This window comes from Mus caroli, chromosome 11 (assembly GCF_900094665.2).
Source record: "Mus caroli chromosome 11, CAROLI_EIJ_v1.1, whole genome shotgun sequence".
Classification (NCBI taxonomy): Eukaryota; Metazoa; Chordata; class Mammalia; order Rodentia; family Muridae; genus Mus; species Mus caroli.
This window is the reverse complement of record NC_034580.1, coordinates 79,465,231-79,483,246: the sequence shown is the minus strand read 5'-3', so window position 1 is coordinate 79,483,246 and position 18,016 is coordinate 79,465,231. Positions and strand designations below refer to the sequence as shown.

The following is an 18,016-nucleotide window of genomic DNA, read 5'->3' as shown; positions in this document are numbered from 1 at the left end:
TATATATATATATATATATATATATATATATATATAGCACAGGCTAGCCTAGAACTCTCAATCTTCCAACCTCAGCCTCCCAAGGACTGGAATCCTAAGCGAGTCACCATACCTTGAAGAATATTTGATGTTAGTCAATCCAACAAACTACAAGCTACCTGGTCTTCATGAACTATCTTAACATGTTTCTCTTATTTATCTTATTCAAAATAACACGTTAATTTTCTTTCTTTCCATCCATCCATCCTTCTGTTAGTTTTATTGAAACAGGCTTTGTTTCTCTGTGTAGCCCTGGCTGTCCTGGAACTTTCTCTGTAGACCAGACTGACCTCAAACTCAGATCCACCTGCCCCTGTCTTCCAAGTGCTGGAATTAAAGACGTGTGCTACCACCTCATGGCTCTTTCTTAATTTTTTAAGTATTAAATATATTTAGACTTTGGTAAGTTTCTTGACAATTTTCCTAGAAGAACAACAACATATGATATTTCTACAGGAAAAGAAAAAATCTTATCCATTATCTACTTCTTCCATTTCCATAATAGTACTTGAGCTGAGTATGTATCTATGTAGGAAAACAATGAAAGCTTTTAATAGACACACCTGTTCCATGTGTTCAAATACTGCTGGGGTAGCAATCGCAGCAGGAGCTTCTTCAATGATCTTCTGATGCCTGCGCTGCACAGAGCAGTCGCGACCAAACAAAGAAATAGCATTGCCGTACTGATCTGCCAGAATCTGGACCTCCAGATGACGAGATTGCTTTGCTAGTCTCATTACAAATATAGGTGATCCAGGGACTTCAGCTTGAACCTGTGTTAGAAAAGGAAACAAGATTCTTAAGTAGTAAGGATTTTTTTTATTAAAATGTCTTCATTTCAATAAGCAGATGCCTAAAAATGTCAGAGACTACATTAACAGTGGGAATACAGAAAGAAGTATAGTCTATGCCTTTGTCTATCTTTAATGTGCTGCATTCTTAGTTATATCACCCATATTAATTAATGAATATGAAAACATAAAACATCCAGTATGTTAAAAGGGCAAACAAAATACTTGAAAACACACACATAAACAAATCCCACAATAGGGCAAAAACTGCCATCTACTCAAGACAATCACATGTAGACCCTGTTCCTAACTAGCTGCTTTCCTAATTTACATTACATCACATATGATGCTGCTGATGTCAAAAGTCTTCCATCTTGAGTTCTGAGAAATACTGTTAGTGGGCACAAAAATCTTAAATTACCAATTAACTTTTGTCAGTATTTCAAAGATATCTCAATGTTTTCTGGTTTCTAGAAGGTCCACTAAGATTTCAACTGTTGATCATCTTTTTTCCTTCTTTCTCCTCCTCCTTCCTTCTTTTCTTCCTCTTTCTCCTTTTTCCTTCTCCTTCCTCTTCCTCCTCCTTCTCCTTCTTCCTCTTCTTTCTCCTCTTCCTTCCGTTCCTCCTCCTCTTTCCCCCTTCAGAATCTCACTGTGTAGCCCTGGCTGGCCTAGAACTCACTGAGATCCTCCTTCTTCTGTGTCCCCAGTGCAGAATTGAAGCTGTGTGCCACCACGCCTGTTAACTGTTAATCTTCTTAGCCTTTTGCAAGTAATCTTTTTGCTCCAACAGCTTTCAGCTTGTATATAAGGATCTCTGTCTTTTTCTTTTCGTGTGTGTGTGTGTGTGTGTGTGTGTGTGTTTGTGTGTGTGTGTCATATGTTGGGGGAGGCAGGCAGCAGATTTATTCATAGTTTAGATGTGGTTTCTGGTATTCATCATGCTTGAGGCTCAACAGGATTTTATTTGTGCAGCTTTTATTAGTTTGAAAACAACTTGGACATTGTCTCTTCAGATGCAGCCTTCTGCACCATTATTTCTTCAACTATTGTTTCATTCTCTTCCTCATCTGTGAGTCTTAAAGTGCACAATGCTAGAGACCACCACCATACCTCATTCCGTATACTCTAGTTTTTCTACTTCAGCTTGCTTTCTACATAAGCTACTTCAAAACTCTGTGGCCCGCTGAAAATGTTAACCTTCCACTTGTTCCTGATGCTCTACTGCACAGTTCTGCTTCTTCCAATCCTGGGTATACGGCCTGGTGGCTCAGGTGCTCTCTTTGCAAGTCTGGTGACTAGTACTGATTGTTGTCTGGTAAGTGTAGACAGCCTCAATGGAAGGGGCTCATTTCTGTTGAATGTGGTCTCTCGTCCTCCAATGGGCTTTTCAGTATGGTACACAGTATAGATCAAGCTTCTTCAATACAATGTCCTTAGAGGGTGAGGGCAAAAGCTGCATGTCCTCTTGAAGTCTAGGTTCCAATATACGTATGTCACTTTGGCCAACTAACAGTGGTCTAAGCAAACCACAAAAATGGCAATGATTCAAAAAGTGAGGAGAGATATGCCACCCCTTCATGGGAAGAAAGGTAAAGTCACATTGCAAGGGGTGTACATACAGGAATGGGAGGAGTTATTGTGGCCATCTCTGCAAACAATGTACTACAGTCCACCTGTGGCCACAATAATTGACACACCTCCCACATGCAAGTTAGACTCACCCCCTCCCAAGACCCCCAAAGTCTCATCCAATCAGGTCACCGGCTTGACCTTCACTGCTCTCATGACTCATGTCCAAAAACAAGAGTCCCCTTCAGTCAGCTCGTCAGTCACATGCTCTTCATCCAAAGACCTGAGAACTAAAGAGACAGGTTATCTGCCCCAAACCACAACATGTAAAGATGAGATTGGGAGAAAGAACAGTGAGGGAGATTCTTTTTCAAGTAGAAAGGATTGGAGATACTCAGTAGTTGCTGGTTTCACAGCGGCCTTCAAATCCGAACAAGATATATGTTGTTGGTTTCCCTTACTCAAAGAGCAGAAATTATAAAAAAATTTTTTAGGGATTTTATGTGTATGGATGATTTGCTTGCATTATGTCTAGTGACTTTGGACAGTAATTTGAGCTAGACTTAGCTGGTAAATCTGTCACTTGTGCACTCAACTAGGGTTGGATTGTCTATAAAAACTCCCTGGCATATTCAAATATGGTGCCAACAGTAACCCAGCAGGATTCAGAGGCCTTGACTAAAAGGATTCTTCTCTGTTCCATGGTTTCCCTTTCTCTAGAAGGGTAGAATGCATTCTGCAAGTAGCAGTTGAGGGCTCATTCCAATTAGGCAAGATATATAAACAACACAACCACTAGAAATGTAAGCTTCAGAATTGAAAGGACAATTGGAACATAAAGGGTGAAAAAGAGGATGTCTCTTCTTGATTATAAGAGACAGATCATAAGCCATACAGTAAAAGGCATACAGAGACAGATGCTTTCACGGTCACCTTTGAAACTAATACATCATTCTTTTCTGTAATTTTTTTGGTCTCTGTCTCTTTTTATGCTTGAGTCTAAATTTTCTTCTATTTTCCAAAGATTGATTCATCCTTCTATTTTATCTAACATGCTATTTAATTCTTATATTGATGCCTTAACTTCAGTAACTGTATTTTCAGTTCTAGAATGTTTCTTTTTTTATGATTTCTAATTCTCTGCCAAAATTCTCAGTATTGCCTTTAATTTTCTTAAATGTACTAAGCATAGTTACTGGAAGGTCCTTGTCTGATAGCTCTATTATCTAATTCCTCTTTGGAACTGTTTCTGCTAACTCTTGTTCCTGGTTCTGAATCGTGTACATTATATACATGAAAAATTAGTAGTAATAATTTGAAGTTCTATATATAACCTTCCTCTGGAGAGGATGGGCACTTGCTCTATGCATGCAGATGGGTAGAAGCATTGGCAATTAAAAACATAATAACTAAATCAAGTTGAGTGCTTTGAATCTGAGCTTTAGTTCCTATGAGGGTTGTTGGTCTACCTCTGGTTCATTCTTCCTCCTACAGTACAGTCCTTTAGGATCCCAACATAAAATATAAGAGTCCTTGGAGCCTCCAAAACTACATGTTCAACCATCACTAAAGTCTAAATTTTGTCTTCTTAGTCTTATAGACAAATGAAAATTCTAGCCACTTTGCAGGGTTTGGGTTTTTTGTTTTTTTGTTTTTGGGTTTTCCCCCTTCCTTCTTCTTGAGGAAGAGGCTGGTTTGTGTGTGGTTAGTTTTTTGAAGCAGGTTTTGCTATGTAGACAAGGCTGCCCTTGAAGTTAATATCTTCCTGCTTCAGACTCCTGAGTGCTAGGTTTGTGAGCTACCATGCCCAGCTGGTTGTTTTATCTTGAACTGGAGGATATTTTTGTGGGAAAAAGAAAAAGTCTTCAATTCCCAGGCTCACCTTTGAATTTCTTTCTCCTCTTATTCTTGTTTTTGGTTTTTTTTTTTTTTTTGGTTTTTTTCGAGACAGGGTTTCTCTGTGTAGCCCCGGCTGTCCTGGAACTCACTTTGTAGACCAGGCTGGCCTCGAACTCAGAAATCCACCTGCCTCTGCCTCCCAAGTGCTGGGATTAACGGCATGCGCCACCACGCCCGGCTTTGTTTTTGGTTTTTGTTTTGTTTTGTTAGTTGTTGGTTTCTTGAGATGGGTTCCTCTGTATAGTTTTGGCTATCCTGGAACTCGTTCTGTAGGCTTGGCCTTGAATTCACAGAGACCTAGCTGCTTCTGCCTCCTGAGTGCTGAGATTAAAGGCATGGGCCACCACCACCCACTCTTTTATAATTTTTTACTATCTTGAAAAGCTTCCCACCTCTTAAAACAGACTTTAAAGAGGAAAAGAAAAAAAATACATATATATATATATATATATATATATATATATATATACACATATATATATATATATATATGAAACTCAGTTTTCCTTTTCTGTTCACTATAATATATAACTAAGTGAAAAATGACCTTAACTTCTGATCCTCTTACTCTCTGATGATACCACCCTGAACATGCTTAATCTCAACTGATCCTCCTGCTTACACCTTGTGTGTGTGTGTGTGTGTGTGTGTGTGTGTGTGTGTGTGTATGCGCGCACAAGTGCCTGAGTGTATATATCACTGCTGAGAAGACAGATATGCACCACCATGAACGGTTTATTCGGTACCAGGGCTTGAACCTAAGGCATCCTGCATGCAAAATAAACATTCTACCTCCTAAACAATGAAATCAGCTCCATGACTCAGCAATTTTAGTTGCTTTTTTAAATGGAAAGATTGATTTAGCTGACTATTATTAGAAATTAGGGACTTTCACATAAAACAAATTATTAGTGTTCTAGAGTCTTCATATACTTAATTCCAAACTAAAACGTAGTTATGAAATATCTGTGTTATCATTGATTAAAATGATTTTCATTAGGAGAGCAAGCTTTTTTTTCGGAACTCCATGAAAAACTACTTTCAATTAAACTTTACAAAAAGAACATAGTGAAAAGGATGGGTAATACTAAACTTCTGACATTAAAATGTAGTAAGACAATAGTTTTTTAATTTTCTTTATCAAATCTTAGCTTTTCCTTTTACCTCCTAATAACTAAGCAAGCAATTTGCCACTGAACGGTCTCTGAAAAGGGAGTGGGTGAATAAAAGGTAAGTGGGGCATCCACACAGGGGTGGAGTAAAGTATGACAAGAAGGGCTAGCAACATGACAAGGTAAGAACTGTGCCCAGTTTTCTTTTTTCTGACACATATTTTCCTGAGTATTGATAGAAGAAGAGAAAACAGAAAGTAAAAAAAAAAAAATCAGCCGGGCTTGGTGGCACATGCCTTTAATCCCAGCACTTGGAAGGCAAAGACAGGCGGATTTCTGAGTTCGAGGCCAGCCTGGTCTACAAAGTTAGTTCCAGGACAGCCAGGGCTACACAGGGAAACCCTGTCTCAAAAAAAAAGAAAGAAAGAAAGAAAAAAATCAAGCATTTGAAGGTAACTCTTAGGGTAGAACAAGAAAGAATTTTGTCTCCCTTTTACATCACCTATAGTATGGCCACACCCAAGCACTGCTAAGGCAGAGAAACCATAGGATAAGCTCTCTGAGGCACCCATACTGAGGCACACATACCATTAGGTTCCTGTGCGACGGTGGGATGGCCACACAGCATAGACCAGAATATTGGCTGCTGAGCCAAGAGGATAGAAGACATGGTAGAAACTCAAGGGACTCTAGCCAACTTTGCAGCCTATCAAAGAGCTTGGCATTTGGCCAGCATATGGGCAAATTGATGAGGATCATCCCACCATCCCACACCCTTCCCTATAATGTCAAAACACGGCGTGTAAAAACAATGTCTCTTCTTACCATTAGATACTCTGAGCAGCATATACCATGCAAAGAAGAGCTATCTTCTACATAAGAAAAACTAGTGCTTGAATTACATAAGTAAATAGAATTACATTAAATTAGATATTTCATTAATTCCCTCCATTCCTATGAATAATCAGGTAAAGACTATGGACAAAGCTTAGATTCTAAGGTACAGTATAAATTAAATCACTCATCTGATATGTTTACACACACACACACACACACACACACACACACACACATACATGGCAGCTCAAACAAGCAAAATCAACTTGTACTCTACCTGTCTGAAGAGGTTAGGGAAGTCATCTGCATTGTTAACTTTTCTGATTCCTTTCCCTCCTCCTCCCTCTGAGGCCTTGATCATCACTGGATAGCCAACTTCCTCAGCTGCCTTCAGGAAAAAGAGAAGGAAAAAAAAAAAAACAGTTACATTAGTAAAGAAAAGAATTGATATTTTCTCCATTTAAGAATACAGTCATTAAGCCAGGTGTGGTGGCACACGCCTTTAATCCCAGCATTTGGGAGGGCAGAGGCAGGCAGATTTCAGAGTTTGAGGCCAGCCTGGTCTACAGAGTGAGTTCCAGGACAGCCAGGGCTACACAGAGAAACCCTGTCTGGGGGGGAAAAAAAAAAAAAAGAATAGTCATTAAAGAGCTAGGCATAATGGCACATGCCTTTAATCCCAGCACTCAACAGGCAGAGAGGCAGGTGTATCTCTGTGAGCTCAAGGCAACCCTGATCTACATAGAGAGTTCTAGGACACCTAGGGCTACATACAAAAAGAGAACAAAACAAACAGGAAGGGAAGGAGCAATAAAGAAAACAAGAAAACAGGAAGGAAGGAAGGAAGGAAGGAAGGAAGGAAGGAAGGAAGGAAGGAAGGAAGGAAGGAAGGAAGGAAGGAAGGAAGGAAAAGAACAAACAGGAAAGGAGGGAGGAAAAGAAAAGAAAGAAAAAAAGAGGAAAGAAAGAAGGAAAAAAAGTTACTAGTCAGGCAGGGTAGCACACACCTTTGATCCTAGCACTTGAAAGGCAGAAGCAGGCAGATCTCTGAGGCCAGCCTGGACTACATAGAGAGTTCCAGAACAGCCAGGGCTATACAGAGAAACCCTGAAGCTCACAAGTGTCTGAAACTCCAGCTCCAGAAGATTCAATCCCCTCCTCTGGCCTCCCAGGGCACCTACATACATACACCTGTAGCAAAAATTGTCTCCATGCATCTCTGAGACCCTTAGCTGTGGCAGACCTTGGTTCTACTTGGTTTAGATGCTGTCTCTTCTTCATAGCTTCATATGCTAAGCTAGCTCACCCTTAAGCTAAATTGATAATATTTTGAGATTTTGCAATTTTATCTTTAATAAAACAGTGAAATCAGAAAAAAAAAAATCCAGAGTACTTGAAAGTTCTGACTTACCAACTTTTTTGTATGTGTGGTTTAAAGCTATGCCAGAATGGACAGCTTATATGATGTCTTTTTAAAAGGTTATTGGGACTGTCAGGATGGCTAGGCAATGTAGTTATCAGAAGAAATAAGGTAGTTTTTGTATATGACATGGGAAACAAATGAAGCCATATTAAAGTAAATTGAGAGTCAATACAAATTTTAAATAACTAAAATCATCCTTTTATGAAAATATTCCAGGCTTTTAAGACTTTGCAGTATTGTAGGGAGAGCTTTTAAGTATGATCAGAAAGGCCTTTTTTCGAGAAAGACCTTCAGCTCTTTAGCCCACACTGGCCTTTAACTATGTAGCTTAGGCTGGCTTTGAGTTCCCAGTGATCCTTCTGCCCCAGTCTTCCAAGTACTAAGATTAAAAGCATGTATCACCACAGCTAACAAAAGAAAGAAAGAGAGAGAGAGAGAGAGAGAAAGAGAGAGAAATCTAAATTTTAACTTATATCAGTAGATTGTCCACTTATAGTCTCTTCAATTCTTGCCTGTACTCACTTAACGAGTTTAATAGGAAGGTAAAGGAATTGGCGTCAGGTGATGATCAGAGAGATAGAATGGTCCAGACACAGACAGCACTAGCTTCTTCCCAGCTCACTGCCCTGTGCAGTGTACATAATCCATTTCTTTCAAAAGAGGGCTTAGGGGCTGGGGGGTCGGAGCTTAGAGAGACAGCTCAGCAGTTAGGAGCACTGGCTACTCTTCTAGAGGACTGAGAATTTGATTCCCAGCACCCAGGTGATGGCTCACAGCCATCTGTAACTCCAGTTACAGGGAGTCCAATGCCCTCCCCTGCTTTCATGGGCAATGCACATATCCGATGTGCAGATATACATGCAGACAAAATAACCTATACAAAGAATTTTTTAAAGAAAAAAAAAAGGATAACTTGCCAAAGTTAGTAAGGCAGACCTTTTAAAAAATGTATGAGCAGGGAAATGTGGCACTAGCACACGTCTACAGAGATGGATGATAATTAGAGTTATAAAACTATCAGCCTCAGCCGGGCGTGGGGGCGCACGCCTTTAATCCCAGCACTCGGGAGGCAGAGGCAGGCGGATTTCTGAGTTCGAGGCCAGCCTGGTCTACAGAGTGTGTTCCAGGACAGCCAGGGCTACACAGAGAAACCCTGTCTCGAAAAACCAAAAAAAAAAAAAAAAAACTATCAGCCTCTCTTCTTCACCCCTCCTCAAGGGGAAAAGTTATTTGACTGGCCAATTTGGAAGGACAAACAGGGTATGCTTGCACAATCTCTTCTGCAAGCAGCCCACAACACAGAACACATGCTCCTTGTAAGCTCTTAGCCATGTAATAAGCAGAATGGTAAGAGCTCTCTCTACGAGGGAAGTCTGGTTACTCAGCACTGACAGTTACCAGATGGGAGGGAGGAGCCTTGTTAGAACTCTCCAATCATCCTAAAAACTTCACTGGTGCTGTACACATACCCCCCCCCCTTTTTTTTTGCAAATACCTCTATAACAATAAAGCTGACATTCTCAAGGGAATTCACAAGGGGAAAGGGATGGTGTTGGCCATCTCTCACATACTAATAGCTGGTGGAGAGGAAGAATCAGTACCTCCTTAAACCCAATTAACCACCCAAGAACTGCTGTGCAGGTCACCAATCCTCTTCAAAAATAAATTATTTAAGTTTTAAATCACTTCCTCACTCCATACTTAAGAAATATTTATCCTGGCCTTACAACTCTCCTGTTAGCACATCATGAAGGTGACTTCAAATCCCTGTATTTGTAACTAGAACTGACCACCCTGGAGTCAATAACTTACCTTCAGACCATCATCCACATCCTTCACATAGCCTTTCTCATACAGATCTTGTGGAACATTTAAGATACGTTTCGAAAAATCATTTTCTTGCCAATCCACTCGAAGACCTACAACAGACAATAATGATTTGAGACCAGCTATTTGAACTCATGCTAATTTTCTGCTCACTCTCAAAGCCTACACTGGACTCATACTTGGTATGCAGTAGAGACTGGTTTTCAACCTGCAATCTTCCCGCCTCTGCTTTCTGATTGCACAGATTACAAACATGTACCACACACTTGGCTATGTGATACCTTCTGATAAAACCTATTGTATTGGAAGCTAGAGAGATGGCTCAGAAATTAAGAGCACCATCTGCTCTTCCAGAGGTCCTGAGTTCAATTGCCAGGAATCACATGGTAGCTCATATCCATCTATAATAGGTTCTGATGCCCTCTTCTGGTCTGCAGGTGTACATGCTGATAAAGCACTAATATATATAAAATCAATCAATAAATCTTTTTTTTTTTAAAAAAAGAGCTATCGTATTTGCCAAAATTAAAGGTAAATGAAGGATAGGGAATAGAAAAATACGGTAAAACCTTGATCAGTTCTTGGAGATGATAGTATTCAGCTATAGAATGGGCTCGAATTTGGGGTAATTACACTAGAAAGAGCCAGGAGAGTGAGCAGGGACCTAGTTACACAAATGCAAGGATTGGGGGTGGGGTGGGAGCAGAAGGAACGGGGAAAGGAAGAGAGAGAAAAGCATGGCAGACTTCACACAGCAACACACTGGCAAAATGCCTTCAATGTTTTCAGGCCTGCTCTGGGGCCAGAGGTCTGAGAAATAATTCAATCTTTATGAGCCTTTGGAAATAGAAATGGCCATTTTATTGGTCTCAGCAGAGTCATGATGCTATGCTCCCTGAATGCCTCTGCATTCAGCTCCAAGGGGAACTACAGTTTCTCCATTCAAACAAGAACGAATTCAACCTTTTAAACTATTTGCCCCAGCAGGTCTAGAGAGGATATGGGAGGCCTCTCCCTGGAGAGCCAGAAGAACAGGGTTCAAATCTTTTCAGCCACAAGACAATGGTCATTCCTATTTTTAAAAGGTTTTAGTGTTTTTGTTATTTGTGTGTGAGTGCAAAAAAAGGTGAAGTTTATATTATTATTGCTATTATTATTATTATTATTATTATTATTATTGGCTTAAAAAAATTCACATGATACTTCAAAAAACTGGCAAAAATAAGTCATTTCTCAGTTTTTCTTTTTATCCTTCCGTTTGGGAGGAAGGCGACCACTGACCTCATGTTTTGCATCCTCATACAAAACACTGGCAGGCAGGCACACATCTCAGGAAGTAGGATCAAGGTTCTTGCTAGTGATCCACATTACTTGTCAGGCACTGTTGAAGTCTTACTTCACCTAACAAGCCTGCCTCTGAGGATGCTTCCAGCCTATCCCAACCCCTACCAAAATATGTTTCCCTGGAGGGTCTCCAAATCAAGTTACTGCATCACTTCAGATCTCAGTTTAGTATTTGTACCTAATACTCAATTTATATTCCTAAAATATGATAAAAATCATAAGAGTATTAAGCTAAGAGATTTTCTTCTTCCTTTCTTTCTGTTTGTTTTTCGAGACAGGGTTTCTCTGTGTAGCCCTGGCTGTCCTGGAAATCACTGTAGACCAGGATGACCTTGAACTCACAGAGTTCCACCTGCTAAGTTGCCTGTGAACTGCCTAATGTGGGTACAGGGAACTGAACTCAGAGCCTCTGGAAGAACAACAAACTGTATTAACCACTGAGCCATGTTTCCAACCTTTGATGACTATGTTCTTTTATTTCTTATTTCTAAAAATATCTATCTATCTATCTATCTATCTATCTATCTATCTATCTATTTATCTATCTATCTATCCATCCATCCATCCATCCATCCATCTATCTTTGAGGCAGGATCTTTCTATATAACCCTGGCTCTCCTGGAACTCACTATGTAGACCAGGCTGGCCTTAAACTCAGGTTCTGCCTGCTCCTGTCTCTTGAATGCTGGGCTCAAAGGCATGCCCCACCCACCACCAGCACCCGGCTGACATTCTATTTCTTACCAAGTGTCTCAATTCAGTCTAAAACAACTTAATCCCAGGCCACATATTCTACTTAGCTTCTCGTACCTTAAGGTATAAAGAAGGAGGCTAGAGAGACTGGATAAGATCCTTGCTATGAAAGTGTGAGGCTCAGAGTTCAGATCTTCAGAACCCAAAAGCCAGGAAAGTACAGTAGTGCCTATAATTACAGCACTCAGGAGGCAGAGACAGGCAAGGTAGGGGTAGGCTGTCTAGCTAGAACAGCTGAATCAGAAAATACTAGCTTAAGCAAGAAAGAATTCCTCAATAGAGAATGGAATTAAGGAAGGTCTTTGACATTTTGGACTCTACATATGCCCACGTCCATGTGTGTGCACATGCATGTGTATGTATATGTATATGTATGTATATATATTATGTGTTCATGCATATAGACATCACACAGACATATGAAAATTAACAAACAAACAAAAAAACAAGAAATAATGTCTTACCACTGCCGCTCCATGGAAGAGTTGGGATACCTGCAGTTTGAGCCACAATAGAAGATGCAATCTTATCCCCCAAAGCCCACATGGCCTGGCTTGGAGGGCCTAAAACAATACAAGACAAGAAAAGAGCCTTAACAACAGCATCTCTGCCTCCTTATATTTGGTAAAGATACTGGCCTTATAATAATTTTTATAATTCTTTTGTCCCACTTATGACAGGGTGATCATTTTGACTCATCTTTACATTGTTTCTAGAATCCAACGTTGTACACAGGGCAAGTCCAATATATAGAAATTATATCTTTAAATTTCTGAAAAATACAATTTTTGTGAATTGTGCTCCACATTAACCAAGTAACAAAGTCATTTCTCCAAAGCTAAATCCTAAAGTAAAGCTGGTAAAATTTTAGGGTTTACATACGAATTATACCTTACTTGGTCTTAGGAAACCTAGCAAAGAGATTTTTTCCCCTTTAATAATCCATACAAGGCATAATCGGCATTGCGGAGGGGCCCTGACACAGAAACAACTTGAGCCATGTAACCTCCATTATTCCTTTTGCCATGATACAAGGAGAAAAGCTGAATGAAATGCCTCCAAGCGTAGGATATATAATTTAATATATGCAAATATATACTGTATAAATACACATAATGCAAAGGGGCTGATTCATATATAAGGGCACACTGCTAGGGTATCCTAGGAGTTAGTTACTTTTACTATCAAAAATCAAGTCCTTCTACATGTTATCTTAATGTTAATGGCAAAGTTTTTAAATAGTCAGTGTTTTAAAAACCAGCCTTTTTCATATCTCAGACCAAAGGACTCAGTAACAGAAACCATCATCAAGATAAAGTTAAAAACAAAAACAAAAACCCACCAATAACAACTTAAGAAATGAAGGGATAGCAAGCATTGGTGGTACATGCCTTGGGAGGCAGAGGCAGACAGATCTCTGAATCTGAGGTTTACCTAGTCTAAAGTTCCTGGACAGCCAGGGTTATACAGAGAAATCCTGTCTTAAGAAACTAAAGGCCCAATAAGCAGCTGACTGAGACAGAGGCAGATACTTATACCCAACCAATGGACTGAAGTTGCGGACCCCTGTGATTGTATTGGGGAAAGACTGGAAGAAGCTGAGGAGGAGGGCTACCCTATAGGAAGACCAGCAGTCAACTAACCTGGACCCCTGAGATCTCTCAAACACTAAGCCACCAGGCAGCACACACCAGCTGATATGAGGACCCTGACACATATACAGCAGAGGACTGCCTGGTGTGGCTTCAGTGAGAGAAGACAAACCTAACCCTCAAGAAACTTGAGGCCCCAGGGAATGGGAGGCCTGGCAGGGGCAGGGGGACATACTCTTGGAAATGGGGTGGGGGGTGGGGGGTAATGAGGAACTGTGGAAGGGCAGCAGACTGGGAGGAGGGTAACAACTAGACTGTAAAAGAATTAAAGTAATTTTTAAAAAACTATATTAATTAAGGAGTTTTTAAAAAGTGAAGAAGGTTATTCTGAGAATTGTTTACTGTTTTAAAAACAAAGGAAAGTAAGACTACAGAGTAGTCTGACAAACTGACACAAGGACGAAGGAACAGTACCCCATGACTTACCCATGAAAGCAATGCCATTTTTTAAGAGCAGTTCTGGGAGCTTCGGGTTCTCAGAGGCATGACCCCAGCCAGCCCACACTGCCTACAACAGAATAACAATGTGGATCATTCTTAAAAGTGATACCAAGACGCTACAAACTGCCTCACTGTATCCAGGCAGGCTCTCCTCTATGTGGTACAACAGTTCTGCAGCAGCCCAGGAGTTAATTCAACTGCCATGCCTGACTGCTGGCAAACCTTCTGCAGAACGGCAATAAGTAGTGGATTGCAGAAAAAGCCCTCAAGAGGGCAAGACCAAGCAGAATCAGAAAGAAGCACAAGTCTTGCTCTTTAGGAAATGCAATTCACAGCCTTTCAGCTAGGATCTCTAGAGATTTCTAAGGAAACCCTGACCGTCTTCACAGTCTGGTCATCCTACTCTGCCTTCCTGTCTAGTGGTGGAAAGGTCACAAGAGTCTAGCTACTTCTCTCAATCTGTGGGTCTCAACCCCTTTGGAGGTGGAGCAAAACTTTCACAGGGGTCACATAAGACCACTAGAAAACACAGAGATTTATATTACAATGTATAACACTAGCAAAATTGCAGTTATGAAGTAGCAACAAAGTAATTTATGATGGGGGGGGTGAGTACAACATGAAGAACTGCAGTAAAGGATCAAGGGTGAGAAGGGTGAGAACCACTCCATTAGGAGGTTTTTCCCCCCTCATTGGGTTCTAAACTTCATAACACATTGTGAAAGGAAGAAATAATTTTTTAAAAATCACCATATTATAGCTCAGAAATTCTGTAGGAAATAGTTTTGTACTTACTAGAGATGGCTTTGTACTTACTAGAGAATAAAAAGAAAATTCTCTGAAAAATCTTCCTCAACATTCTATTTCTATTAAGTTTACTTTTAACTATGCCTTCTTTCCATGTCTTCTTTCCTTGTCCGTTTTAATTATTTTACATAAAGGCATTTACAAATTTTCCAGGGCTGGAAAGATGGCTCAAGTGGCTAAGAGCACTAGGTGCTCTTACAGAGGACCTGACTCCAATTCCCAGCACCCACATGACAGCTGACAGCATCTCCAGTTCCTGGGGATCCAACATCCTCACATACACACATATGCAGGCAAAACACCATTGCACATAAAATAAAAATGAAGTCCAAAAAGAGACTCTACATTAACTTCCCTGGATACAAGCCTACCCTTCTGACTAAGTGTGAAAAGCGTGCACTTCTTTCTCAGACTCTTACTTGTACAGGTATCCTTTTAGCAATATCAAGAATCAACTCCACATTTGCATAATTGTTGTTGTTGGGCCCTCCAGGCACTGGAACATAGTGGTCTGCCATCTTAATGTATTCTAAAAACACAAACAAATTAATGAGGAAAACAGACATTTCTTTCAAATTATTATCACAGAGCAAAACTATGGGAAGGACAGAGACTCTTCTCAATAACCACAGAATAAATGGTACAATTTAAAAATGAAAGTAGTAGGCTAATTTCTATCTATCTTCCGTTGGAGGTTCTGATTGTGAACCACATATTAAGGGATCACCTGAAGCAGTAGTTTCCAAACATTTCACTTGACGTTAGTCTTTGTTTTTTCTCTTAGGAGAGGACATGGTAATTCCAACAGAATTAGACTAAACATTCAGGAGATAATAACACTATTTCTACAAAGTCAAATTCAGGGAGATATAGTGACTCAAAGCTGCAACTACAGCATTCAGCAAGTGGAGGAAAGAAAATGCCAAGTTCGCAACCAGATTGGGCTACAGATGTTTAAAACAGATCAAAAGCACTCATTTCTATCTTGTAAATAACAAGCTCGTACTCTTGCACCTGTGTAACCTTATAGAACAATAAACTATAGTCAATTTAACAACACGCGGTGGGACGCACGCATGCTCACGTGCATACAAACTTACACACACACACACAAACACACACAAACTGAACTGCTCACACTTCCATCTGTACTATTATCTTCTTCAGTTTTGACACTATCTGACACTGTTTTGAAGTGCATCTCTCTGGTTACCACTGACACAGAATCTCTTTTCATATGATTAGTACACCTTTTATTTCTTTCTCATTTTTTTCTTTCTTTCCTTCTTTCTTTCTTTCCTTCTTTCTTTCTTTTTTTCTTTCTTTCTTCCTTTTTCTTTTTCTTTTTTGATTTTTCAAGGTAGGGTTTCTCTGAGCAGCTCTGACTGTCCTAGAGTGTATAGCTCTATAGACCAGGCTGGCCTTGAACTCTGCCTCTCAAGTGCTAGGATTAAAGGTATGTACCTCCACCAACCAGCTCTTTTCCCTTTTAAAATTTTATTTTATGACCATATTTTATCTTATGACTGGTTTTTGAGATGGAGATTTCCTAAGCTAACCAGGCTGGCCTTGAGTTTTAGGATCAAGCAAGCTTCTTGCCTCAGCCTTGAGTGCCTAAGACCACAGCCTATATCACCACGCTTACCTTATGCCTTCTTTGACAGGCTACTTATAATCACCATACATTTGGTATGAAATTATGTTTTCCCCTTATATTATAGGCAGAAACTGCTGCCAGTGTTTTTCCATATTAATGTCTGTCTTAAACAATTCCCATTTTTGCTGAAAAAGAGCAATTAAAAATTTTTTTTTGAGATTTTGCTGCATCAGCTGTAAGTGTATGGGGTACTTTCCTGTATTTTTATCTATGCACCATGTGTGTGCAGTGCCCTCAGAGGCCAAAAGACTGCTGGATCTCTTGGAACTGGAGTTACAGACAGACTTTGGCTGCTATGCGGGTTCTAGGAATCATCCAGTTATCCGAAAGAGCTGAGCCATCTCTGTAGCCTCCCCAAATAGCGTTTTATATTTAGTCAAATCTACATAACTTTTCCTCTGTGGCTTAATCTTTTTTAGTAGCCCTAGTGTCACCTATATCACATAAAACACACATATATACATACATACATACATACATACATACATACATTGAGAGAGTATATTCAAAAATATTATTAATGGCAGCTAACAAGATTTCAAGGTTCAATACAAATCAACTTCAATTCTTCTTATTAAGGACAATAAAGAAGGTGGGATATGTGGCTCAACTTGCAGAGCATGCATGAAGACCTTGGCTCTAAGCAGCACATAAATTAGGCATGGTAGAGCATGTCTATATCCTAGCACTTGTGAGTAGAGAAACAATACTTCAGAATCCTTCTCAGCTACACTGTAAGTGTGAGGAGCCAGGATCCATGAGTCTCTGTCTCCAAGAAAACAGTAAAGGAAAGAGAAGAACTGGTGGACAAAGGCACTCTTGAACTGAGTGACCTCAATGGACAATGAACCACATGTATAATCCCTTAAATAAAAATATATTGAGTTTAAATTTAAAAGAGAGAGAGATGGGGGCTGGTGAGATGACTCAGCGGGTAAGAACACCAACTGCTCTTCCGAAGGTCCTGGGTTCAAATCCCAGCAACCATATGGTGGCTCACAACCATCTGTAACAAGATCTGACTCCCTCTTCTGGAGTGTCTGAAGACAGCTACAGTGTACTTACATATAATAAATAAATAAATCTTTAAAAAAGAAAGAGAGAGAGAGAGAGAAGCCTTAAGAGGCAGAAAAAAATCTCATGTTTTAATATTATAACCTGTATTTCTCCATCAATTCCTATGTCCTGTAACTATAGTCAGTAGCACTATTCTGGAAGCACGCCTCAAATTGCCAAGCACACCTTATCTATTGGCCCACAAACAGACTCAACAATGACTAACAGTAAACACTTGGGGAGGGGAGAGGATAAGGGTTTTCTCTGTATTATTTCTCCATAAGCAGCACAACAGATTTACATTGTGCTAAGTACTAGAGATTTAAATACATCTAGATACAGGAAAGTTGGACACACAGCATTTCTGGGTTAGGCAGAGGAATGTTAAGAGGCCAGTGTGGGCCTGTCTCTAAACAAACAAATACTATACTATTTTACATACAGGACTTGCATATCTGCAGGTTTGCGCATCAGTAGTGGGACATAAAGCAGACTTGCATAGTCACTGATGATGGCTATACTCAAATTCATCCTACTACTTCATGAATCACCTTTCCAGCTTTTCTAGACATCATAAGGTAATATTATGAAATGTTAAACTGGTAACATGGCTTGGTGGGTAAGTCCACTTGCCTTGGAGCATGACCACCTATGTTTCATCCCTAGATTCATCCCTAGAGCCCACATGGTTCCCACAGAACACACACTTTAAATTAGGAAGCTATTATCATCCTGTCAATTTTGCCTGTTCCTCTACAGTCTTAGAGGATGAAACCCACTCTTCATGTTTTTTTTTTTTTTTTTTT

The 18,016-nt window shown here is 39.9% G+C and overlaps 1 protein-coding gene across 9 annotated transcripts in view; it reads right to left on the bottom strand.

Moving 5' to 3' along the window:
• The window catches only part of Acaca (acetyl-CoA carboxylase alpha), a 271,901-nt gene that overhangs the window by 159,232 nt on the left and 94,653 nt on the right, over nucleotides 1-18,016 (bottom strand). For all 9 annotated transcript variants that reach the window (XM_029483172.1, XM_029483174.1, XM_029483176.1 and 6 more), the window contains 6 exons: nucleotides 14,917-15,026; nucleotides 13,676-13,757; nucleotides 12,062-12,160; nucleotides 9,486-9,592; nucleotides 6,528-6,638; nucleotides 603-812 (listed from right to left, as the gene is read on the bottom strand). In XM_029483172.1, the coding sequence (XP_029339032.1) occupies nucleotides 603-812; nucleotides 6,528-6,638; nucleotides 9,486-9,592; nucleotides 12,062-12,160; nucleotides 13,676-13,757; nucleotides 14,917-15,026 (719 nt within the window). The remainder of the gene's footprint in view (nucleotides 1-602; nucleotides 813-6,527; nucleotides 6,639-9,485; nucleotides 9,593-12,061; nucleotides 12,161-13,675; nucleotides 13,758-14,916; nucleotides 15,027-18,016) is intronic.